A 23,687-nucleotide genomic window follows, 5' to 3' on the forward strand; every position below is an offset into this window, starting at 1 on the left:
AATTATTAACAACTTTAGAATCTAAAATCAATCTTACACGTTTAGATCTAGAAGTAGGGTTTGTATTAATATTATGGCGGTGTGTGACACCAGGATTTGTATTATTGGCTCGCGCCGTTCTGGGAGAAGTTCATGCTGTAACCGCCGGTCTTCTCATCTTTTACCATATTGAAATTGTCCGTGCTGAGACCAAAGGGCTTCAATATTCCGTTTCCAAGCTATACGTATGTGATTAGCAACTAAACCCAATATAAGACACGCTTTTATTCGACGGTCGTTACTCACATCCTTCAATTTTCCCCACATCTCTGACATCTCCTTCTCCTGGGCGGCCTTCGTTCTTGAAGGAAGCATTATTAATTGCGTTTGAACAATCTTCCTGTCCGCAGCACTGAGGTTTGTCATGGTCGATAGTGTCTTGTAGTCTTCTTCAGCACTGGAGAGGTTTGACCACCCCCCAAGTTCACTTCTCGCCCTAGCTCGTCTCATCAAAGCTTTCGCTCTAATCCTAAGGATGTCATTGTGCTTTTTCTGCCTCTCAATCTCGGCGGCGGTTTCTTTCTTCGCGGCGGGAGCGCTTTTTTGGGCCCCCGAGCTGACGATCTCCTCTTCAACTTCATCTTCTTCGGCATTTGCTTGTTTTTGCTTTTCTTCGATCTCCTTCTGGCTAGCTTCTTTTTTTTCTAGGCGATCCAAGCCGTTAATGGAGTCGGTGGCTGCCTTGATAGCTTCCTTCCATTGTTCTAGTTTCAGATGGCATGCAGCAATGTTGGATTTTAAAACGGCAAGCTCGTAGTCTAAGTAGTGTGGACAAACTGAAGCCGCTTCTTCGTATTTCGTAATAGCATTCTCGTACTTGGCTGAGGCAAACAGCGCGTTCGCTTCCGACTTTTTATCGTTGGATTCCCCTAAAAGGCTCTATAGAATGGGATAGATATAAGATAATCAGACTAAAGTGCCGGAAAATATATGTTTTATGTATAGATAAAAAATACACGTACAGCTTCTTCCTCGGGCGGAAACCTTTCGGGAGCTGTCAACTCATCCTCAGCGTCTTGATTTGTATTATCTATTGTGGTTTTATCAGGTTCCTTTCCCGCCGTCTCTGGTGAGCCGGCCATAATTTTGTGATGAAAGACTTGAGAGTTGAAGACCAGAAGGTAGATTCCGTACGTATAATGAAGAGTCGATCACAAGATCTTAACTCGCACTTGAACTTTGGTAGAAAGTAGCTGATTTTAGTAGATGTATGACATAAGAAATAAGTTCGTAGCTACATGTAGGTAATACATATGCACCCATCAAGGTTACTCCGCTTATTATGCAAATACATGTACGTATAAGAACCTTATGTTACCCCTGAAGAAACCTACGGCTCCGGGCGGTGCCTCTCAGCCCTGTTTTGCGCGGTCGGAGAGTTACCCCGCAGACTGCCCCGCCATAAACTCAATTAGAAGAGTTGAATAGGTACCTCCTATCTAAAATGTTCTAGGCGGGGTTAGGTACAATATTCGCATATAGTCGGGATTTAGACCATTGAGATCAAACTTTACATTTAAAGTCAAGAATCTCCATAAGAGATTCGGGTACTACACGTTAAAAGGATCACATATAATAACATTGGCTTAATATTCATAATCGAACTCGATGGCGCCTCGCATAGAGCAAGTCAACCCCTATTCGCAAATAGTTACGACAGTAAAGACTAACAGCTATCCTCTAAAGCTTCCCGCCCATAAGAGCTTGCCTCTTCGACATGGACGGTCTGCTTCTTGATACAGAAGATCTCTATACGCTCTGCATAAACCTCATCCTCGAAAAGTACGGCAAAAGTACGCTACCCTGGTCTATCAAGGCTAGATTGCAAGGCCGACCGGGTCCTGAAGCAAATGCCCTCTTTCACGAATGGGCCCAGCTGCCCGTCGAAGAGTCCGACTACCTCGCTCAGCTTACTTCTTTACAGCAGCAACACTTCCCAACCGCAAAGCCTTTACCAGGTGTAGAAAAGCTGCTTGGGGACCTAGGGAGAACACGTTGGTGGGATATAAAGGACCAAGAAGGTGTCAGAAATGGGAGTAAAGGAGAGAGCGGTGGAAAAAAGCAGCAAAGAGTCCACATTGCATTGGCGACTAGCAGCACTACGTCTAATTTCACCGTCAAAACTTCCAAGTGGACCGAATTATTTTCCGTATTCGAATCCCATCGAAGGGTGCTAGGCGACGACAAACGCATTCAGCCCGGCCGCGGAAAACCCCTCCCGGATATCTACCTCCTTGCACTAAAAACTATCAACGATAGTCTCGAGGATGGAGAAAAACCAATTACACCTGAAGAATGTCTCGTTTTTGAAGACAGCGTCCCAGGAGTTGAGGCCGGAAGACGAGCGGGTATGAGGGTAGTATGGTGCCCTCATCCAATGCTGAAGAAGGAATACGCAGGCCGAGAACCAGAGATCCTAGCTGGACGTATGGGTGAGGCAGGCGATGTTGATGTGCACCAATTAGGAGAAATTGGTGACGGATGGGCCGACTACTATAGCGACCTAACCAACTTTCCATATGACAAATATGGAATAGTAGTCCCACCTGCTGAGGCAGAACTGGATACGGCTATGAAAGAGGATACCAAGGACGAACTGGTTGCCCAGGACGCCAAAACTGCGACAGAATAAGCATTAGAAGGCGGACGTATAAACTATAAAATACGTATTAAGATCAACGATCTAATACACTATAACGATAGGAACGAATATACCGTCATCGTTGAACCTAAGTTATTGCTTAGTCCACACAGCAATAACTAACTACGAAATTACTTACTTACGTTATAGTGCGGATATGAAAAACAAATAGTCGCTTTCAACGTCGTAAATATCTGTTAGAGAGTAGATTTGACTCTCAATAAATATCCCATAAACTAATCTTCCCGTCCTTGCTACCAGCTGCCAACCAATGGGCCTCTTTCGCCATCTTAATCCGTCGATCCTTGACGCTGAGTTGGCCCAGCTTAGACGCGACCATCCTGGTAAGCTTTTGGCTATCTGAAGTACTAGGAGCAACCACTTCAGCTTGGGATCCTTTACTAAATTCAACATTGCTAACGTCTCGCTTCGGGGAGCCTGATTTTTGACCGTTATCCAACGTTGCAAAAGCAACTGCGTAACAACCAACGTCGTGCCACTTCAGCACTGCCAATTCAGACATGGTCTTGGCCGAATAGACACGGACTTTTGAATCCCATCCTGCGGTCGCAAAAATCTTGCCGTCAGATCGGATGCGCAAGCTTTGCTGTCCCGAGTGTTTAGTATTGATAGTCTTCAGGGGCTTATTTTCAATAGCCAGCTTCTCCTGTCTCGGGGGTATTTCGGGCTTCGGCTCTGACGAAAGTGCAGCTGATAGTAGCGATGAACCCGAGGCTTCGGCATTCTTATCAGCTGTCTTCTCCGGATGTTGTGATTCCCGGATAGGGAAAGTTGCGGTAGGAACCGGGTGCTTTGCGATAATAGCATCGGCACTAGAAGTCAAGAAATAACCTTTGAGGGGATCTAAATCAAGTGAGAGCACCGGTTGACTATGCACCTGTGCTCTGTATAATATGTCCCACGTTCCACCTTTTCCAAGTCGCGCGACTACTGCAAGGCCGGATTCATAGGCAACGACGAGAGTTAGATACCCTTGATGCCAAAATAGGCATAGACACATAACCATGCCTTTCTTCTCCGTATTACCCCCTATATTAACGGTATGCAACCGATTCTGACTTGGAAGTTGGAAAATATCAACCTACACTAAATGGTGAGCAGAAACACTAGAAAATATTCTAGAAAGGGTAGGGGAACAAATGATAGTAGACTTACAGCTTCAGTCTCAAGCGTATTAGGCACAGCAATGAAGAGCTCGTCGTGGGTGAGATTTGGTGCTGTAGGGCAAGACGTAAAAGAACAAAAGTTCATAGTATTCACATGGAGTATATGCAGTATCCACGGTTGTGGTCTCTCAGGTACGGATTCGTCGAGCGGCAGAGCGGTGCTCATGGTAGTCTCATCTTGGAGCCCAAGTTTCCATATTGCCAAGCGGTTGTCTCTGCCATGTCTGAGAGATGCTTCTCAGCCACGTGGCAGCTCATTGCGAAATCAGGTTTATATAGGAGATAGATATAGGAGAAGTATATGCTGTGACATGAGACTAGACCTACGTGATTATCTTGTCGTCTCCCCAGTCGGATATGCCGAGGATGGCGTTTGTGTGAGCGCGCCAGACAGCCCGGGGACGCATGATGGTAAGATCCCAGAGTACCACGAATCCATCCGCATCTCCAGATGCTAGTCTTTGGTTGCTCCTAACGAAGGTAGTGACATGCACTTGAGTACGATGTCCTCGAAGGACTGACTTAGGCTGTGCAGGCTGATGCTGAGACATGATTTTAAGATATGCTGGTCCTCGATATGTTTGATATGGGAGGCCTATTTCCTTTATTCACCACCACCCAATGCGACGAATAGGAGGCTGCCTGGAGAACTATTTTAGTCATGGTCGACAATTCAGCATACCATCACGACTTAGGTGTAAACAATAGATATTCTTCAGTACAAGAATGAGGATGTGTATATACCTAGTTAGTAGTTGTATGAAGTAAGTAAATTCGAGCTATTAATAGGTAAATATTGTAACTTTGCCAACCGAGCCGCATATTAGCAAAAAAAAAAAAGGTATTCGTTAAAACTTGCCATGCTTCAGCAGCATCGGGCGCTGTATAGGTAATGTCAGTACCTTATCGAAGATAGTAAACCTTAGTTTATGGGGCTGTGGGGTAGATATGGTATAACTCAATATAGCTTGGGTAGTAATGCTTATGTACATGTAGTATTGTGTACCTGACGCTAAACCGCGTGTAAGTTCAGAACATTAGGGAAACTTATCATCCTTTTTACCCAAGCAACTTACAACCTCTACTTCCCGATAAATTCATCCAATCTTCACGCGGCTATCTGCCGTAGATATAAAGAATGTAGTAGAGCGTAGCATTCACTTTACTACTATTACTATACCTTTCATCTGGTGCAACTACTTATTAGTCTACAGCAAATGAACGTTACTGTTTACAGACTGTCGAGCAGTCGCGTAAGTTCAATGTCTCTCGTAAAACTCCCTCAATATAAGCTAGGTACTGCGAGAGGCATTATAATACGAGTTACGACTAGTTCGGTCAGCTGTTTCTCCGCTCAATGGACTACACATTTCTCCGGTAAGCCCGCAAATTATCATCGTTCCTAGAAGAATACGACGATGTAGCTCGTGACACAGAAATGCCCAATGACAGCATGATAGATGCAAGCAGTTACCCGCAGCGCGCATATGGCAGAGCACTTGTCAAGGCACTTGCCAATATCCAGGTATTTCCAGGTATTTCTCTCCTTGCCTGCATACCGGAGAGACGCGTTAGACGTATCTTCACCTTCTCACAAGATCATATGATATTGCCTACGTTGCATTACGCCCTGCAGGCTGGCCGCTGGAAGTCCAAGTCGGCTCTTTTCTCGGATTTGCTTAAACAAGGACATTTGGTGGCTTGCAATTAGCGAGTCAGCTACGGACTCATACCGTACCATCACCGTGTCACGCACATAAATCACTAAATATAAGGCTCATGACATAGCTCTGGCTTGCTATTAACGCTACAGGGCTGGTGAGGGGGTACTCGATCAGCGTTGCCTTATTACGGTATTATTTACACAGGGCGGATGGCAGGGGGGTTCGTTTCGCTGCCGAGACTCGCCCAGATTCGATCACACTGTTAGTTGAAACGGAAAACTATCCCAATCAAACATCAGCGAAACAACTGTGGGTACGGGCTATAGGTGCCTCTACACTCACAGCCACCTTTACAATCTCATATTTTACTTCTACGTACCGACATAATATCCAGGTCAAGTAGACTTTTAGCCTGTCGTGCTGCCTTTAGCAAGTTATATAAGCATGTTAGCCATATTTTTAATGGTTAACTTAAAGATTCATATGTTTAGAGCATACCTATAAATCCATAACCGGTATGATATCAGTATTTAGCCCCCTGTTTGAAAGCTTGGCAGGGTCCGGTACATTGGCACCCAGTCATCCCACGTCTACGTACGCTTTGCAACTTTTGCCTATGTGTTGCAGCTTACCATGTATCCAAACGGATATTCCCTGTTCAGACGATATCTAAAAAGATATCCGCTGGAGCTCCCCGGAATCTCGGTACGTCCAATTTCCTCCTGGAAGCAACTGAAGCCGAAGCACTTCTCTAACAAAAGATACTTGTTACGGAGTGCGGGATGCTACCATATCTAGGGCGGTGGGGTCCTGCTCAGCACCCAAAAAGGGCATGAGTCGTGGGAGGCCAGCCCTGACCAACATGGTTGGTTAACTAAACCCCCCAGTCCGATCTACGTCTAGCTACGGCGGCCACTAACGATGTGAAAGGCAAGAAATACGACCAGGGGGGTGTTTGGCATTAAAGAGAATCTCACACCAAAGCTACCCCTGTATGCTCAATTGGTAGTCGACCACCGATCAGCCCCAAAGCCTTTTTGCACGAGACCGAATTCCCGGTCCCTGTTGATTCTAGAAAATATAGCAGAGCCCTCGCAGCCACTACTAGCAGGCTGCGGACTGTAAACCGGCCAAAATACAAGTGGTAGATGGTCACGCTCTAATATCAAGCCGCTGTCTAATTTAAGTTGTCTCGTCTTCTCTCTTCCGGTAACTACGCTAAGAATAGCCCATATTGAGAGCTAGGCTCTGATTGTTTATTCAAAGGTCATTGTCGTCATCCTACTAAGTACCTAGACCCAGGTACCCATCTATACCAGCACTCAAGCCAGAAACCATCTTGAACGGAGGCTGTGCTCCTTTTTGTCATTGCGTTTCCCCCTCCTAGATCTGTCACACTGTTACGTGTAAGTACCTAGAGAACAAGCAACAGCTTTGTATCAGCCTATCTTTCCTTAGGTACCTCACTTACTCGTTTCAACTTACAAACCATCGTCCCGTAATTGGATCTTAACTCCGTCTATATGGATATGTTTTCTCTTGGGCCTCTTTAACTCTACCTCACCTCCCTCTAGATATTAATCTAACCTAACTCTAGACTTCTCGGTAAAAGAGAAGAATAGAGATAAGAATACGGGAAAGATCCGAGATCCTGGTCCCAATCATAACTTAGCACCACGCACCATTCTACAACGGTGCACCACAGATTCGCCTAACCGGAAGCTTCCAATCAGCTGGTCTTGTCTCGATCAGAATCCGAGACACCTGGTGCATCTCCTAAGATCCTGTACCTGAGCCCGTCCATGAGATAGACGGCTACCCGCATGCAGCGCGCCATACCGAGCCTTCTCACCTGGTTCAGACGAATATCTTTACTTTCCCCACCATTGAGTCCCAGCTTCAAAAAATATTTGCTCAACAGCCTTTCAACCAGGTAGCTTTTTGTCTACGGAATTACCGGAAACAACAACGTGAAAACTGGCTTGATAGCCGCGAAAATAGCATTCAACTACTTGCTTCGCTGTCGTTCAAAAGTTCACCGCAAGCCGGAGAACCTCGTTTTAATCTTAGTATTTCCATTCACTCGACCCCCGTTCAGACAGCCTCGTGTATTCGAGGGCTTCGTCCACCGTAGTCCTGGCGGCATACGACGTCGCTTCGTTGAATACCCTCGTAGTGGGCTACCCAGCCGGCGCAGAAGCGCCATTGATGCACCACTATGCCGAGCAGTTCTCGCCGCCGTGTACCGTTAGTGGCGGCTTTTCAAGCGACCAGTTTTATCTCCCCCCTTCGAAGCGCCGAAGGCTCTCCATTCTTGATCCACCCAGCTCGAAGAATATATCAGATAAACCCGGCAAGGTTTCCAATATGACATCTTCCGATGTGATACCTGCCAAGAGCAGGAGGGTGAGGACGGGCTGCCTAACATGTAGAGAAAGACACCTAAAGTGTGACGAAGGTACGCCAGATTGCCTAAATTGCCGGAAAAGCAATAGGGAGTGTAAACGAGGCGTGCGGCTCAACTTCATTGATATGACTTGCAAAGAACCACCTTATATCCCTACAACAGAAGAATGGGCAGGTATGTTCACGTTTCATTATGGGGGTTCTGGAGGGGTTTCGTAGAAGGCTAATACCGAGTATAGTTCATTTTCAAGACGAGTCGCGCCTTATTGCTTCGGAATATAAAGGAGGATTAGGAAGATATGCCAATCTTGACAGTCGACCCCCCTCCCCTCCGCGAGAATCTAACTTTAAACCAACATCTCAACTTCAGCCAGGCGCAGTTGAAAGCCTAGATCCTCAAGTTAAGGTAGAGAGTAGATCTACGACTGTAGTGTCTCCGCCGCATAACTATTATAGTGATCGCAGCCAGACACATCTGGATCTTGTAACTAGCAACCATTTGCGTTCGCGGAAGAGCAGTGATGCTTCTTTCATGGCACCTCCAGGCCACGGGCGCTCAGCCGGGTATAGCAGCATAATTTCCGATCCTTTCAGCTCTTCCAAAATTGAAAGCAACCGCTCTGCATCACACAACGGGTACCGAAGCGATGACGTCTCGACAGCAGCCTCAGTGGCAGGATTCACTGGCGTTGGGCCACCGTCGACCTTTAGAGGAGGCTCGGGAGACAGCAATGTAGAACCGGATGCTGATGTAGGCATTATGACTCCCTCAAGCGAAAAGTCGGGGGAACGAGAGTATCTCAACTCGCCCGAAGAGTTGCGGTTTATGCAGGTATTCGTCTCTGAAGTGGGTATTTGGATGGATAGTCTTGACAAGGAAAAGCACTTCTCGCGCCAAATCCCTTATCATGCGCTCAAGTGCCCCATGCTGCTCAATGCACTCCTCGCATGCGGAGTGAAGCACCTAACTCTGACACAGCAATATGGCGATGATAAGGCACTCTTCTATTACGATACAGCGACGACCCAACTCCTGCGCAGCTTACAGAATCCCGAGCGTGACACTGCCGAGTGTGCAACTACCGCCGTAGTGCTCAATGTGTACGAAATCATGAGCGATAAGCCGACCAAGCGGATGAGCCACATTGCGGGTGCGCGGGCTCTCATTCGTGAATGCGGTTGGAATGCTAAAAGTAAGGGTCTGGGGGCAGCGTGCTTTTGGTTAAACGTGGGCATGGAGCTTCTCTCATGTCTAGCATTCAACTGGCAGACGGCATGGGAACCAGAAAAATGGGGTCTCGATATGGACTTCAACACGGAGAAGGACACCGGAAACGAAGAGGTTTGGGTGCACCGAATCTTCTATATCGTAGCCAAGATCGCCAACTTCCGTGCCAGCATCCCCAAATTTCAAGAGCCCAGCCCTCACGACGAACAAGTTCGGCTACAGGCCAGGTACGCAGAGTGGCAGCGGCTCAAGAACATGTGCGATGACTGGAACAACTCGTGCCCTCGTCCTATGCACCCGTTCGGATACTTATATCCTTCTCAGCAAACTGGTGCAAATAATTCGTTGTTTCCTAACGTCTGGTATGTCAATCCTATTCTTAGATACCGGCCACACTCGTCATTGTCGGCATAAGCTTGGAGTGAAGTGGCTAACAACTTTCTAGGCTCATAAAACGTGCCGCTATTGTTGGCAGGCTTTATTACCATACAGCACAATGCTTGCTTGCGCAGATAAACCCAATTCTTCCTAAAAACTCCGAGGAAGCGCGTAGAGTCCAGCAACATCATGCTCATCAAGTCTGTGGTATCGTAGCGCACACCAAAGACCGCGGGGTTGCTAGCGTTTCGATTCGTTCCTTAGCTATTGTCGCCGAGATCTTGACCGACCTCGCCGAACAGCAGGAAGTAGTAGCAATCTTAGAGAAAATCGATCACGAAACAGGCTGGAAGCTTTCAGGTGTCATCCAGGGCCTCAAAAAGACTTGGGGCTGGGAAAAGATGGGACAGAAGGGACTCGTAGCGCAGTTCTTACCTCGAGCTGGCAGTGGCAATAAGGCGGCGATGGGCCTAGAAGAACACTACCGGCGGATGGAGTCCATCCATGCCAGCCTAACTACTACTACACCTTCACAGCATCAAATGATGCCCACTGTTCCGCAGCCAGGATCTCAACAGTTAGCAGCGCCGCGGCCGATACATGTCAATCCATTGAGCTTTGCCGATTTCAGTCTCCCAAACCATCCTTACCAAAATTGGTATGAACCACCCAGTCGGTCGAACGCTTATAGTTCACAGGGCCTCCTCTAAAACGTGATAGACGATTTAAGAAGGGTATATGTCGACATAATTGTACATACATAATGATAGGTAAAAAAGGGCAACAATTTATTACCGGGTTCGGATATTAGGAAAATCATTGATACCTCCAAAGGGCGACATGCGGTTTTTTTCTTTTCTCTCTCTTATATTGTTCACCCCTCTCTGCTATAACAGCTCCTCGCTGGGTGGAGCACGAACTTCACCGCACCGATACACGGGGTTTGGGAGGAGCTATATGTATGCAGAAAGGGTCAGAGCAAATCGGGTCGGGTCGGAAGCTTGGCATCAGCAATGGTTACTTTGGGAGGACTGGGGCATGGACGGGTCCAAGGCATGAAAAAAGTCTGAGCGAAATGCATTCTCCAATGATACTCTCACCGACATAAAAGCACAACAGAGAAACAATAAGACCTGTCAAATAGGACGGTCCACGTTCAAACCAATAGTTAAGAAGCATTATATTTTTAATAACGGCCCCGATATTATGTTTAACCATGGCCCATCACTCGAGCCCGTTTGTTAACCAAGTAATGTGAAGTAGAGAGCGATGCTACGGAGAACAAGGGGATGGTGCTCTCATGTAGCTTCTACTATTAGGAAGTATACCTACCTAGTTCTCTGAGGGAAAAATCAGCTTGTTTGCCTGTACTCCAGCAACAAGGGACGTGTGATCTGGACAATCTTGGCACCAACCCACTACTACCTATATTCCAGCACACGCATATTGAGTAACTAAACGAACCTTTGCAAGCCAAGCAAGGGAGAACTTAAAGGCACCCAAAGCTGTATGCATGAGATTAAGACTCCAACTGCGAGTCTAAAACCTATGCGTAGAGAAGTGAAAAATACTGGTGTGTCTATGCAAGTTAGAGGTGATTTAGCCGCCTGGCATATGCATGAATACCTCCCGTAGAAGAGTTGGAGTTATATGCTAGTCCAGACAGCAGCATGGAAGTTTCCTTAGTAACGATAGCGTAGAAATTTACTCTCTCCAACACAACTGATAGGCTCGGGGCAGCCTTTTATTATATATTATAAATTCGTTATAATATAGACCTGAAGATCGACATGTAAAGGAGGCGGTGGACTAAGACAATTGTAAGTAAAACATTCGAAGGAATTTGCACGCTATTCCCGCAAGACTGGTACTTGAAAGGGATATCCCGCCTGAGATTTATCCGCAGAATAGAAAATTATAATTGCATTTAGATTAGGAGAAACCTTCAACATAAAAGACCGTACTGTAAGTCTTTATCTCTCTTAATATTCGTTACTCGCGAAGTTATAAATCCTCTTCACCAATGTCTTACGTCACCTATTGTACCTAGGTAGATACATAGGGGTAAAACGTTCAATATTAACACGTACCCTTCTGCCTTTGAGGTACATTAAGGTGAGTGTTTAAGAAATGAGAAAAAAATATTAGCCCGGGTGGGATTTGAACCCACGCCATTCCCAACCTCGACATCTCATCCAAGTTCGTTGCTCGGAAGCGCGTTACGATGGGAACGTGCTGCCGCTACACCACCGGGCCCTTAGAATCATTGTTTGATGCTAAGTATCCTGTTTTTTACAATTATATGCTGCATGGCTAGGCACCGGTATTATTCTAGTGATCTTGTGCAAGTGGCTGCCTATGTGCTGAGGGACAACTGGTAAATCAGTTTGAGATTAGTTATTTTTAGGAACTGGGTACTAAAACATCGATTTATTTTAAAAGTCTGCCTTTTCATAATGTCGTTTGCTATCAAATACTCACAAGTCAGTCATATTATATCCAATTAACACGAAGATAATTAGGAACAGTAACTTCGCGCTTTGCCTACTATTAATGACCTAAGTTACTTGTGTTTGTGAAAGTAAAAGTTCGGCATTAATAACCTTCTATCTCATATACATGTAGCCCGCGAGGTACTGGATATCAGGTATATACCGCTTCACACCCCCTACTTCGACCAAGAAATATCAACTACATATATGTTCTAACAACAGACTAGATCTCAGACAACATCGACGTAGTTAGTTACGTCTTTGAACGTCTCCAAAGCGTGTCCCAAGTACTGCTGCACAGCCTTTGCTCGAGCCGTCATATCAGAGCCTAGAAGGAGCAACGGCTCAGATTCGCGTCCAACACCAATGCCCTCTCCAACTACTACCTCGTAAACAGCCTTCATTCCTTTGTCTTTGTCGCCCAAGGAAAATTGTATGCCAGGCAGATCCGCACCCGAGAGAATTTGCAACATGAAGTCGGAAACAGAGCCCCTATAATCGTCCGGAAACGGGTTCTTGCCAGGGGTAGTGACGTTGGCTATGTTAGTGTTGAACGCGCCCGGGACGACTGTCAGAGTTCGAATGTTGTACGGTGCAACCTCTTGTGCAAGGACTCTAGTTACGCCTAAGGATGAGTAGACACATTAATATTCGAGTACATTAGGGGATAAGCAATTAGGAAGCCACATACCATCAAGACCAGCTTTAGCTCCAGCATAGGGGCCCATTGTATCTCTACCTTCAAGCGAGGCTCCGCTGCTAATGTTCACAATAACACCATACCGCCTCTTGCGCAGATGGGGAACGACGGCTCGGATTAGGCGTAAGGGACCGAAGTACATGGACTCCATCTGGCCACGGATCTCATCTTCGGTCGCGAGCTCGACGGGCGTTAGTATCGAATAACCAGCATTGTTCACCAGAACATCGATCTCTACTCCCGACTTCTCAAGCTCCTCGATGACTTCCGGGCTGTTGTGGTCGTTTACGTCCAACTTTAGCCATCTACCCCCTTTGCTCTCAACCTCGGCCACGAGCTCGGGTGTGCGTGAAGGGTTTCGTGAAGTGGCAATGACGGTGTGACCTTTATCTAGGACTATACGCGTAAGAGAGAGACCAAATCCGGAAGAGCATCCCGTGATGAACCAGGTCAACTTCTCCTTGGGCTTATTGAACTTGAAGGCCATGGTTGTTACCTGATATTGAACAATTTGAAACAGAATGGTTTATAAATAGAGAAGAGAAGACGTTTGATAATCAAGAGGAGATGCTGAATATGCAAACTGGAAGGAGAGATGAACTCTTTACTTTATAGATCCCAAGTTACGGCCGATTATTCTTAACCCGTACTACAGCAATATGTAAACCCGGTGATAACGGGGAAATTGTTGCGATGTGTTCGGTAAGTGATGAGCTATCTCCCTGGTAATACCACCGGGTTAAGGTCTACGATTTATTCCCCATATCCAATTATTCAAATCCAACACCGCTTAGTATCGTTCCTTACACCAACGCCATGTAATTAGTTATAAATGCGATTAGGTGCTATTAGTTAAAGTGGCTTAGGTGAATATATATCTTAGAAGCAATGATATTTGTTCACATCTACATGAGCCTCCGCATGAATCAATACTATGTATCAAAGTGACATCACGTAGCCCAAGTTCTGCATCAGAGCCTCAACATGGTAATTTGCATAAGTGGTAATGTAATGTAAGCTTACTCATAAGCCCCGGAAAGGAACCGCATTTGCATTAGAGAACATGAGACTTCAATTCCTTTAGGCTTTCGTAGTCAACAATACCTCAGGGTATGTCCGATGGCGATAACCTCCATGCCCAGCATTTACATAAGTCCTGCTTACTACAACTAGTGGTACCACCAAAGGAGTCAACTCCGGAACTTATTTCTCTCCTGCCTAATATTAGAGTACCCCCACTGAAGCATGCATTACCCGAATATTCCCAAAAGCTCGGCTGTTCTATGAGGGAAAATATGAAACGGTGACATCCGTTGGTGCAAGCCTGACCTATCGGCAGCAGATTGAGCATGGGCTCATGTGATATGAAGTGATGATAGGCCACACAGCGAGTGGGACAAGAAAAAAATGGATCTTTGCGGAATAGGAGTTATACGGGGTTAGCAATTATAACTCTAAATCAACGGTGGTTTGGATCTATAGGCCAGTCGCAATGGATTTATGCCAGAGGTTCTTTTACTTAATAACATATATTTCCAGAAATGTGTCAAAATACGTACGACGATTCTTTAATAGGAATGATGAGTAAAGTATACACACTTTGAGGAATTATATAAATAGCTCTAACCAATTATATTTAACGACCTTTATGACCAGTCCACTTACACCTCAGGAGGTAGAAAATCATGAGAATCATAAACAAGCATATCTTCCTAGAGGCTATCAGCGATCCGCGTCATACGAGTGGTTTACGTTGATCTTTACGCGTAGTATGTGAAGGAGGACGTCAGTGCTATGCTCGAACAAGCTTAAACCGAAAGATATCTGGGGCTTGAGGGAACACCTAAGTAAATGGATTCGAAACAAGGCCCAAGTCACCGGCAACACCGATATAAGTTGTAAGTTATTTATTTGAACTCGGAAATTGACTTGAATAAATATTAAACCTATTTAAAATCAAATACGAAAACTTCGTTTAGATATATCTAAATAGTTATACTGAATAATCAATAGTAGGTTTCTAACCTTTCCATGTCCTACACAGTCAACCTAGTTACATACAACTCTATTACAAGTTGCAAATTGTAACTACATATGGCAGTATAGCCTTAGTAAGATAACAACGTATGGAGTTCTATGTTGTGACACGTACTAGCACGAATCCTACTCGTTGCCTCGCAAAGCTGAAAGATGGGAATGGAAGCGATCGGCAGAACCCGTCTCACCACAAACGAAGGAAGCCAACCCCAGCTGTAAACTCGGTATAAAAACCTGGTATGTAGGAAGACGCACCTTCTCGGGCATAGAGGAAGATATCACACGTCTCACAGCGTGGCTGTGAAAGAACACGCGTATTATGCGATAAATGACAATATTTCCAAGAGCTGTAAATCCCCCAAAACCTATCGTTCCTCCGGCGCACTGGATATGGCACGATTTTCACGATGATCTGCTGCCCAACTCTGATTATATCTAAATCTAGTATAGTCGGGTTAGTTTCAAGCAAGGTATAATCTCTCTTCAACTTTTCCTTAAGACAGGGTGTGCCCAGTTTTTGAGGTTCATTGATTCCACATCATTTTATTCTTATACCTTTTGATGAGTTCATAGGAACAGCAACCTAAGAAGTAAGGCGTAATATCAAATAGATTTCTTTCGTATTATTATATAATACCTTTAGAAATCTAAATTCTAACTAAAAAAATAATATGCCCTTGGAAAGGAAGCTTAGATTCAATTGCATGATCTGTGTAACATTGAGCTGAGTCTGGGCATATTATATTGTCGGCTCTCACCTTTATGAGGTAGTGTCGGGATAAACATCTTGTGTCAAAATCAATGCAAGTACTTTTTTTTTATCGCGATGAACGGATGCCTACCTGACGAAAGATATTGTTAGACTTTATATAATCCCACTACCGTCATATATAGCATCTCTATCGAGCTGGGAATTTATACAATGTCGATGTGGCCAAGTACGTACAGAAGACTATCAATATAAGCTTTCTGATAAGGTTAGAGACGGCTTAGAAGTATCCACAAGGCTTATCAGCACTGCAGCGGTAGTGACGTCGCGCTGATAAGGTTTAGCTACTGATAAACACGGTGCGCCTTTTGCGCCTCAGGCTTTCAATTTACCATTGTCCATTAAAATCCCATATCGAAAGACAAAGTTGCTCGTCGTTGCCTGTCGGAACACCCCTGCAGGCTATGCGCTTCTGTATGTAGGCATTCACCGACATTTGAACGCCCGTAGCGTATCTGATATACAAACTCTTTTACCTTTCATTGTTCAATTTGCAAACATATCATCTGTAACTTGGAGGACAGTACACGTCATTAGTTGATTGCCCATATCTCGGGGAATTCCCTATCTAATCTATCTTAACCTCATTATCATCATGAGCGAACTTTTAAATTATCTAGTACAGAATGACGATAATTTCCGGAGGTAATACCATCTTCTACTGATCTTACTGATGTAACTATTTGAAGTAAACTTATTCTAACTTATATTCTAGAGCCCGTCTTCCAGCCCTCTACTCCGATTTCCGATCTCAGCGAACCCTCAACCCGGACGGCTTCGCCGCTAACGTCGCAGCATGGAAGCGCGGTCTCTCCTCCGCTGCCCTAACCGGCCACGCTCCCTCCAAATCCGCGACGCATAACCACCTAAGCCTCGACCTTGAAAGCGATGCCCTCTTACGCTCACTCGAAAGCAAGCAATTTGGGCGGCCGCTCGCTCTAGGTACCGTGTTACAGGAGGCCCTAGCGAGCGGGGAGATGATGCCGCTACAACAGTTCCTCAAGGCGAAGGAGAGCATATATCACCGATCGTGGAGTAGTCTTCCATGGTCAATCGTTTCGTGGGGACTTCGACAGGCCGGGATCGGTGGGCCGGGCGATAGCTTGCCCAAGGGCCAATTCGTTATATTGCACAACTTGGAAGTGGTATCAAAAACATTTGGCGAAGCGACTGCAGATCGTACATCGCCTTTCGAACGGACATTTTCAAAAACACATTTCCAACGGACGTTTGCGGAGGGGTTGCTTGAGAAGCAGCAGCGGTTATCGGAGATAGACCTGGAAGTACTAGTGACCTTTCTTTCGAGAGATAAGAATGTGCTAGCTACAGACGGGAACACGGTTAAGATCCGGAGCGGCGGTGAGGATATGGTAATCACTCAGGAGGATTCGGCGATCGCGTCCCTGAAGGAACTTATGGAGGACCTAACGCGGCAGACCGAGGTGCTGAGCCGGCGTGTCGATGAGTTAAACGTCGCTGCCCAGGATGCTGTCCGGAGAAAGAACAAGGTCGCTGCGCTTGCGGCCCTTAAGTCGAAGAAGTTGGCTGAAACGAACCTGTCGCGACGGCACGATACGCTTAGCCAGTTGGAAGATGTGGCGGCCAAGATTGAGCAGGCTGCTGACAATGTTCAGCTAGTGAAGGTGATGCAGTCGAGCACAGTAGCCTTACGCAGCCTAAACGCGCAAGTCGGCGGTGCCGACAAAGTCGATGAAGTACTGGAGAATCTACGTGAACAGATGGGTGAAGTAGACGAGGTAGGCAATATCATCGCTGAGGCCGGTCCCGGAGCCACTATCGACGAAGCAGAGGTCGACGACGAACTCGAGGCTATGCTGGCAGAGGAGCGGAAGAAAGACGAAGAAGTCGAGAGAATCAAGCGCGAGGCACAGGAACAGAAGGAGGCCGAGGAGACCAGACGCAAGCTCGCCGAACTGGAGAAACTGGGTCCCTTGCCTGTGCCGGGACAGGAAGGAGAGAAGGCCTCAAGACCTCTTACGCCTATCACGGCTACGGCTAATGAGCTGGGAGACATGCAAATATAAAGCAACAGCAAGCCAGAAGAGGCAGCAGCCGTGTATAATATTTACTCGCTAAGCGAGCACCTAACATGATAGATCTTCCCTTGAACGTTCGAGGTAATATAATAGTAACAATTATATCACGATATCACCGTCGTTCTAGACGACGCGTCTAGATCTACCCTTCCTTCTCCCTCATCTGAAAGCACCGCAGCTGAGGCGTTGGAAGATGCGATTTCGCCTGTTAAATCGATTATCCCGGTCGCTTGCGTGACGGAATCGACTTGTTCTTGTGGTTCTGAGTGTTCTAACGATGATATCATCTCCGAATCTGGCTGCGGAGTTGGCTCGTTCCCCTTATTTCCATCTTTGCTCTGCATCCCGCTTCCCGGCTTCTCGTCTTCACTACTTTTCCGTCCCATCAGTACCTTGTTCCGCCTAGCATTAGCTATTAGATCTTTAAACGAGTTATCGTGCTTGGAAGCCCACGCCGCGCCATCGAAGTCCTTGTCCTTGATCTGCGCGCCTAGGCTGAGCGTTCTTGAATTTGTCGGCGCGCGGCTACCTACCGTGCGCTCCCATACGTCGAGATCATGTAGTAAATCCCCTTTCCGCCGCGGGTATTGCGAGTCGCAATTCGCGTTCCATATTGTCGTCCACTCTTTATGTCTTTTCTCCAGCATCTGCCTACCCCCCGCTGCCGATAGTCCCTGTTCTTGTAGTTTTTTCCGTAATTGAGGTTCTTTAAGCATGGAATAGTTTACTGCGGGCAAGCGCTCGAAATTTCTAGCTGATGCCTTTTTAGGCGAGGACGAGGAGGAAAAGGCGTTTGGTATGCTTGTAGATCGTGATGGAGGCTTCGAGGGTGTTCTCTGTGGTTGTGGTTCGCCTGGACATGAAGTATCGAGGTGTCTATCGACTTGAAGCGGTTTCATGCGCAGTAAGCAGATTGGGCATGCGACTAGGCCGTCGTTTGGTTCGAAGTCTGTAAGGTCTTGGTAGGGGACGTCGGCTTCTAGACGTGCCATTTCGGATGTCATCTCCATGCTTCTCGACTTGCTTAATCTCGTTGAAGATCGTAGTCTCTTCCCTGATCTTTGGCTTGCTGAATCTGAGTCTTCTGTCTCCCCTAGCTTCCTTTTCCCCGGCTCAGTTATAGCATCCTGTGACCTTTTTGCGAAAAGTAGAACATCAGGACGTGTTTTCGTAAATGCGACAACGACCTCTTCCATGGACCAATTGCTTCGTAGTTTCATTTCTTGCTCGGAAGTACGACATAGAGGGCATTTCCCGTCGTTAGAGAGCGCTCGGCGAATACATATCGAACAAAATGTGTGGTTACAGGATGTTAACATCGGTGTCTTGTAAAAGTCTTTACAGACCTGACAGCGTAGCGCCGCCTCAACAGCGGCGACCCCAGAGAGAGGAGTCGATAGCCAGTCCGTAGAGTCGGAAACATCTTCAAAGGGTTCGAGAATGGCATTGTTATTCATTGCCGATAATTAGTTAGATAAGTTGGGCTAATTGGATATGGTGGCTCATTGATGATCTCAATTCTTTATAATATTCGAATATTCATAAGCGAAGACGTACATGAACAGTTATTTATGTGTTTAAACAGAAACTAAGAAGTTGAGACGAGGAAAGTCGGCGTGGAACTCGAGGCTCGCATATCCGATGAGATCATTCGCAAAACTGAAATCGCGACTGCTCTTTAGCGACGCGCTTACCACCTGAAATCTGAACCCCTGTTTACTGGTCACTGCCCTGTAGGCTTTGTCCCTAGCCCCACTGCCACTTAACGCGTCTTTCTTTTTCAGACGCGACTACCAGCTTTAAAGTAGCATGCTACCTTTCTCACCTTAATAATAACTTTAATTGTCTTCAAACAATAAAGAACAAGACATATACTGTATTTCGTTCAGTTATGCCCTAATTGATTATTCTTGAAATTTACGGTTAATATGGATCCCTATATGCAGTATCTAGCCCAGAAGCTCCTCACTGAGGATCAGCTTGTAAGTTATAAAATATCTATAACCAGAACTCACAAAACATCTTATTAACGCACATATTTTTACAGGTAACTTATCGCCTTCTAAGCCGGGCATTGAAGGTCCATGTAAATACTGCCAAAGAGTAAGGACTCTATATAACATGAAAAGAATATAGAATAGTGCTGACCGTTTTTTAGGATGCTCTATGATTTTCATAAATGGCAGAATGATAAATGCCCGGGATCTCTTCATGCCACCTACCTCGTATATGGTACTAAGAAGGCAGCGGTGAAAGTGGAGGAATCGGATGGCGATGTGAAGATGACCGATTCTTCAAGTTCGGAAGAGATGCATGTTCCTTTCTCAGATGAAGTCCCTACTTATACGCTCTCTATAGTTAAAGAGGAACAACTGCAAGGTTAGTAGGATGCCTCAATTATTTTGCTGGGTTTAGCTAACGAGAAGCAGATCTGCTAGCAGAGTATGACGAGGTTACCTCGATACACATCTATAGCTTGGCGCCTCATCCCCTGAAAGATCTTCAGCTCTTGGCCGATACTGCTCGACAAGTACTAGAGCTATCTACTGTGGGCGATGTTTCAGCCTCGAGCAAGGTCTTCGGTTCAATTGCCAATCCCAATGTGCGTAGGAGGGAACGTCGTGGGCCAGCACCTAAGCCTGTTACCAGTACACCCACTCCTAAAGCTGCACCAAAGGCCGAAAACAAGCAAGAGACACAGTCTGCCGATATTAAGGAGGAGCCTAAGGTAACACCTCAAGCCAATGTTAAAGGATCAACTTCAGCTGCTACTACTAAGAAGCCTACTGCCGCTGCTTCATTGAAGCGACAGAGTTCTTCTGGAATTGGGCAAATGTTTGCCAAGGCAGCTGCCAAACCTAAGAAACCTGCCGCCAAGGCTGTAGTGAGTGCTGCCGAGGAGGACCAAAAGATGGCCTTATCTGATGATGGAGAGGACGACGTCGTGCCGATGCCGGAGGTTAAGCAAGAGTCAGAGAGTGCTAGGCAATTGAGGAAGAATCGCCAAGCCGAACTTCGTCGTATGATGGATGAGAGTGAAGAAGAGGAAGAAGAGAAAGCGGAGAGTCCTACTGAGGAACCAATGGAGGAAGAAGGGGAGGAGCCTTCACCCGAACCGGAACCTAAGGAAGAAGAGCCTGTGGAAGTAGTATCGAGCACAGGTGATGGTAAACGTAGGGGAAGACGACGAGTCACACGGAAGAAGCAAGTCATGGACGATAAGGGATATTTGGTTACGATACAGGAACAGGGCTGGGAATCATTTTCCGAGGATGAAGCTCCGCCGCCGCCTAAACAGAAGCCTCAACCAGTTAAGGCGGAACCCGCTGCGAAGCCCAAGAAGGCGGCTGGCAAAGGCCAGGGGCAAGGCAACATCATGTCCTTCTTTTCAAAAAAGTGAGGTCGTTACTATATATTCGGAGATTCGTGGGCTAGAGCTGGTCATGGGAAATACTAACCGAATAATCCACGAGATTCCCCTATTACAAAAGGGGACTGATTGTCCCATGATAATCGTAATGAAGTAGGAATTTTATCATCTTCGATAGAAGTTTACGACATGTTACTATATTCAAAAGATGGAATTTCTCCTCATTTCTCAAGTTTTAATCCCTTATCTACCTAAAACTTAACGCCTACCCCCGATGCATACTCTCTAATTATAAACTCCCACCAAACAAAACTTACTCCCCTTCTCCTTGGCTATGGTCTAATTGAATTATACTTCCGTTGCAAAACTCCTGTGATATGATCGGGGACGAATATATCATCAACGTCTTCTTTTACTTTTAACGAATCTAGATGCAATGCTTAGAGGGGAAGTAATTAAGTTAGTGCAAATATTTTGGCCTAGGTGTATGTAGCTCTGAGATAATTGGTTTCATCATAAATGAACCATTTCGCCTCTATTATAATACTGTCCTCGAATAGAATAGAGAAGCAAGGCTCAAAAACTTGCGGCTTAAACTTGAGTTGAACTAGTAGCTATTGTCAAGAACGTGAATATACCAAAACCCTTACGAGCCGACGGTGTCCACCGCAAGTGTTCATGCTTGGTTTAGATATGTGGACGATCGACGATTTACGACGTATGAGTCCGCCTACATGAGCGATCGAACGGAAACACTACCGAGAATTAAGCCATCACGTCTCAGTTGCAGTGCAGCAGAGTCCTGCATATGAGTCATGCAAATTGCTTACACATTAGGCGCAGGCGTGGGTGACGTTAGTAAACAAGGAAATACTTTTTTTTCGACTAGGAGCGATCGTCGTAGGCTATTTGTGTATGGACAATACACACGTACGCACTAAGACGAGGCTAGAAAATCGAAAAGAATACTTTACAAACAGTTTCAAAGCGTTTCAGGTGGGAAATTACATACATATGAATACGAGTAATGATGAGTCCGTCTGACCTCGGAGAGCCACGAAAGAGAAAACGGATCGGAAATTTACGTAAGCGGCGAAAATGAATGGACAATGGATGGACAACGGGGAGACTATCGAAGCCGACGGCGGGACGGAGATAGGTTTCGGGGCTCGGATGATGAGAATCGGTGTTTACAAGGGTTCATAGGACAAGCGAGAAAGCGTCGCGGAGCATTTTCGTAGCAGGGAAGCTTAGAGAATGGAGTTGGGGTCCCGTGAACCGTTTTTCTGCATCTTCGCACATGGCAAATCCTTTGATTTTTAAGCCCCCCCCCCCACCTGCCCGCTTAGGGCCTTAACGCGGCTGAATGGATGTATGGATGGATGATATCGGTTATCGAAATTGTTAGTAGTTAGTTGACTTCGAACCATCTAATCCAGTAACTTAAGTTAGTAACAACTTAGGTTAGGTAGGTTATTGTGTCGCGTGTGCTTAAAGCTTCGGTGAGTTGAAGTTGACCGGAAAGTGATAAAATAAGAATACTATGTAATTGGTGGAATTAATGGGACGCTCTGGAGTGTTTGTTCCTGTATTATTATTTTTTCTTGTTTCTCTCCAATCCTCCTATTAAGATCCGCGTCTTATTAGCTTGACTCGTCGTGGGCATGAATCTCGACAAGATTGCCGTTACCTCGTGACACTACAAACTGGGAGTTTTTCTCTCAGCTTGCAACTTCGGTTGTCATTCTGATATCGGCAATAGACAAACGGACGTCGAGAGAACAATACTCCTCGCCACTGCCAAGTTTCATTGCCGGTCCCTTGAAGAATAAATCCGGGGAACTAAGCTTGATATCATGAGCTACCCCTCCGTAATAGCTTCATGCGTTCGCGGTGAGTAGCGAGTGCCGTAGCTGTAGGTAGATCTAGGTATATGATGATGATGCACCTGAGGGCACGGGGCAATAGGCCTTCGTCGGATCCCGACAGACTGGGATCGAGATTCCGGCTTTACCCACCCTCAAGGATAGTGGCGTTGCCTCATTGGGCATGTCGGCCACGCATGAACGAATCACGGCTCTGATATCTAGGACCGGGGTCCTACACGCGTCCTAATCTTCCCGGTCTGCTCTCTTAACTTGAACGAGAAAAAATTGCTTCCGAACGTGCCGTACGCTAATCTACCCTCCATACTATTCTCAGCTGTAGCCTGGCATCCATGATTTCCAGGCAATAATATGGCTTCGTCATTGTATTAGACAGCTAAAGACAATCTGGCCTCTAACGGATCTGCTACAGGGCAGTAGGTACGCAATCTGCATGTATATTTAGGATTGCCTTAAAAATGAATGACGAATTCGAGATCTGATTAGTCTGCTTATTGTTCGGCCGGGGGGTTATCTTGTTGCCTGGGAGCTCAGGTACTATGTATGTGGTTACCTCCGTCACAAGGTATTTACTTGCAGTAAAGTAAATTAACCCTGTGGCCATCCGGACTTGCATGTATTTATGAATTTCGTGCTGAGCTACTCTGTATTATGTCGTAATCTGAATTGAAGTTATGTTATTTGCCACCATTTTGAGCTCGAACACAATAGTCGCTTATATTCTTTTTATTTTTAATAATATATATTTTCAACGCCGACCTATCTCGGACTGCCTAATGGTGTGTGGTTTGAAAATGGTCGAGTCACACCAAATATGAAATCCAAATAAAATT

General features: G+C 45.9%; 8 protein-coding genes across 8 annotated transcripts; 4 read left to right on the forward strand and 4 right to left on the reverse strand.

Annotated features, from left to right (window-relative positions):
* Window positions 1-101: 101 nt before the first annotated feature.
* GL218_08954 (Tetratricopeptide repeat protein 1) lies at window positions 102-1,121 on the reverse strand (the record flags this gene model as incomplete). Its single annotated transcript, XM_033585771.1, has 3 exons — window positions 102-218; window positions 286-918; window positions 1,002-1,121. The coding sequence occupies 3 exons, from the start codon at window positions 1,119-1,121 to the stop codon at window positions 102-104; spliced, it is 870 nt and encodes a 289-aa protein (XP_033440083.1).
* Window positions 1,122-1,647: 526 nt separating this feature from the next.
* On the forward strand, window positions 1,648-2,671 carry GL218_08955 (uncharacterized protein; the record flags this gene model as incomplete). The annotated part of the gene is made up of 2 exons (XM_033585772.1): window positions 1,648-1,664; window positions 1,726-2,671. The coding sequence occupies 2 exons, from the start codon at window positions 1,648-1,650 to the stop codon at window positions 2,669-2,671; spliced, it is 963 nt and encodes a 320-aa protein (XP_033440084.1).
* Window positions 2,672-2,897: 226 nt separating this feature from the next.
* GL218_08956 (ASTRA-associated protein 1) lies at window positions 2,898-4,418 on the reverse strand (the record flags this gene model as incomplete). The annotated part of the gene is made up of 3 exons (XM_033585773.1): window positions 2,898-3,782; window positions 3,857-4,091; window positions 4,195-4,418. The coding sequence occupies 3 exons, from the start codon at window positions 4,416-4,418 to the stop codon at window positions 2,898-2,900; spliced, it is 1,344 nt and encodes a 447-aa protein (XP_033440081.1).
* A 3,480-nt stretch (window positions 4,419-7,898) lies between these two features.
* On the forward strand, window positions 7,899-10,253 carry GL218_08957 (Adhesion and hyphal regulator 1; the record flags this gene model as incomplete). The annotated part of the gene is made up of 3 exons (XM_033585774.1): window positions 7,899-8,112; window positions 8,177-9,527; window positions 9,611-10,253. 3 exons carry the CDS (start codon window positions 7,899-7,901, stop codon window positions 10,251-10,253), a joined length of 2,208 nt encoding a protein of 735 aa, XP_033440082.1.
* A 2,012-nt stretch (window positions 10,254-12,265) lies between these two features.
* Window positions 12,266-13,222, reverse strand: GL218_08958 (putative oxidoreductase YusZ; the record flags this gene model as incomplete). The annotated part of the gene is made up of 2 exons (XM_033585775.1): window positions 12,266-12,660; window positions 12,727-13,222. 2 exons carry the CDS (start codon window positions 13,220-13,222, stop codon window positions 12,266-12,268), a joined length of 891 nt encoding a protein of 296 aa, XP_033440007.1.
* Window positions 13,223-16,136: 2,914 nt separating this feature from the next.
* Window positions 16,137-17,586, forward strand: GL218_08959 (uncharacterized protein; the record flags this gene model as incomplete). The annotated part of the gene is made up of 2 exons (XM_033585776.1): window positions 16,137-16,186; window positions 16,257-17,586. 2 exons carry the CDS (start codon window positions 16,137-16,139, stop codon window positions 17,584-17,586), a joined length of 1,380 nt encoding a protein of 459 aa, XP_033440008.1.
* Window positions 17,587-17,702: 116 nt separating this feature from the next.
* On the reverse strand, window positions 17,703-19,055 carry GL218_08960 (Postreplication repair E3 ubiquitin-protein ligase rad18; the record flags this gene model as incomplete). Its single annotated transcript, XM_033585777.1, has 1 exon — window positions 17,703-19,055. The coding sequence occupies one exon, from the start codon at window positions 19,053-19,055 to the stop codon at window positions 17,703-17,705; it is 1,353 nt and encodes a 450-aa protein (XP_033440110.1).
* Window positions 19,056-19,526: 471 nt separating this feature from the next.
* Window positions 19,527-20,998, forward strand: GL218_08961 (DNA polymerase delta subunit 3; the record flags this gene model as incomplete). Its single annotated transcript, XM_033585778.1, has 4 exons — window positions 19,527-19,580; window positions 19,646-19,701; window positions 19,757-19,977; window positions 20,028-20,998. The coding sequence occupies 4 exons, from the start codon at window positions 19,527-19,529 to the stop codon at window positions 20,996-20,998; spliced, it is 1,302 nt and encodes a 433-aa protein (XP_033440109.1).
* Between the last annotated feature and the right edge of the window lie 2,689 nt (window positions 20,999-23,687).

Source organism: Daldinia childiae (genome assembly GCF_008694065.1).
Source record: "Daldinia childiae strain JS-1345 chromosome Unknown Scaffold15, whole genome shotgun sequence".
In the NCBI taxonomy this organism is placed as follows: Eukaryota; Fungi; Ascomycota; class Sordariomycetes; order Xylariales; family Hypoxylaceae; genus Daldinia; species Daldinia childiae.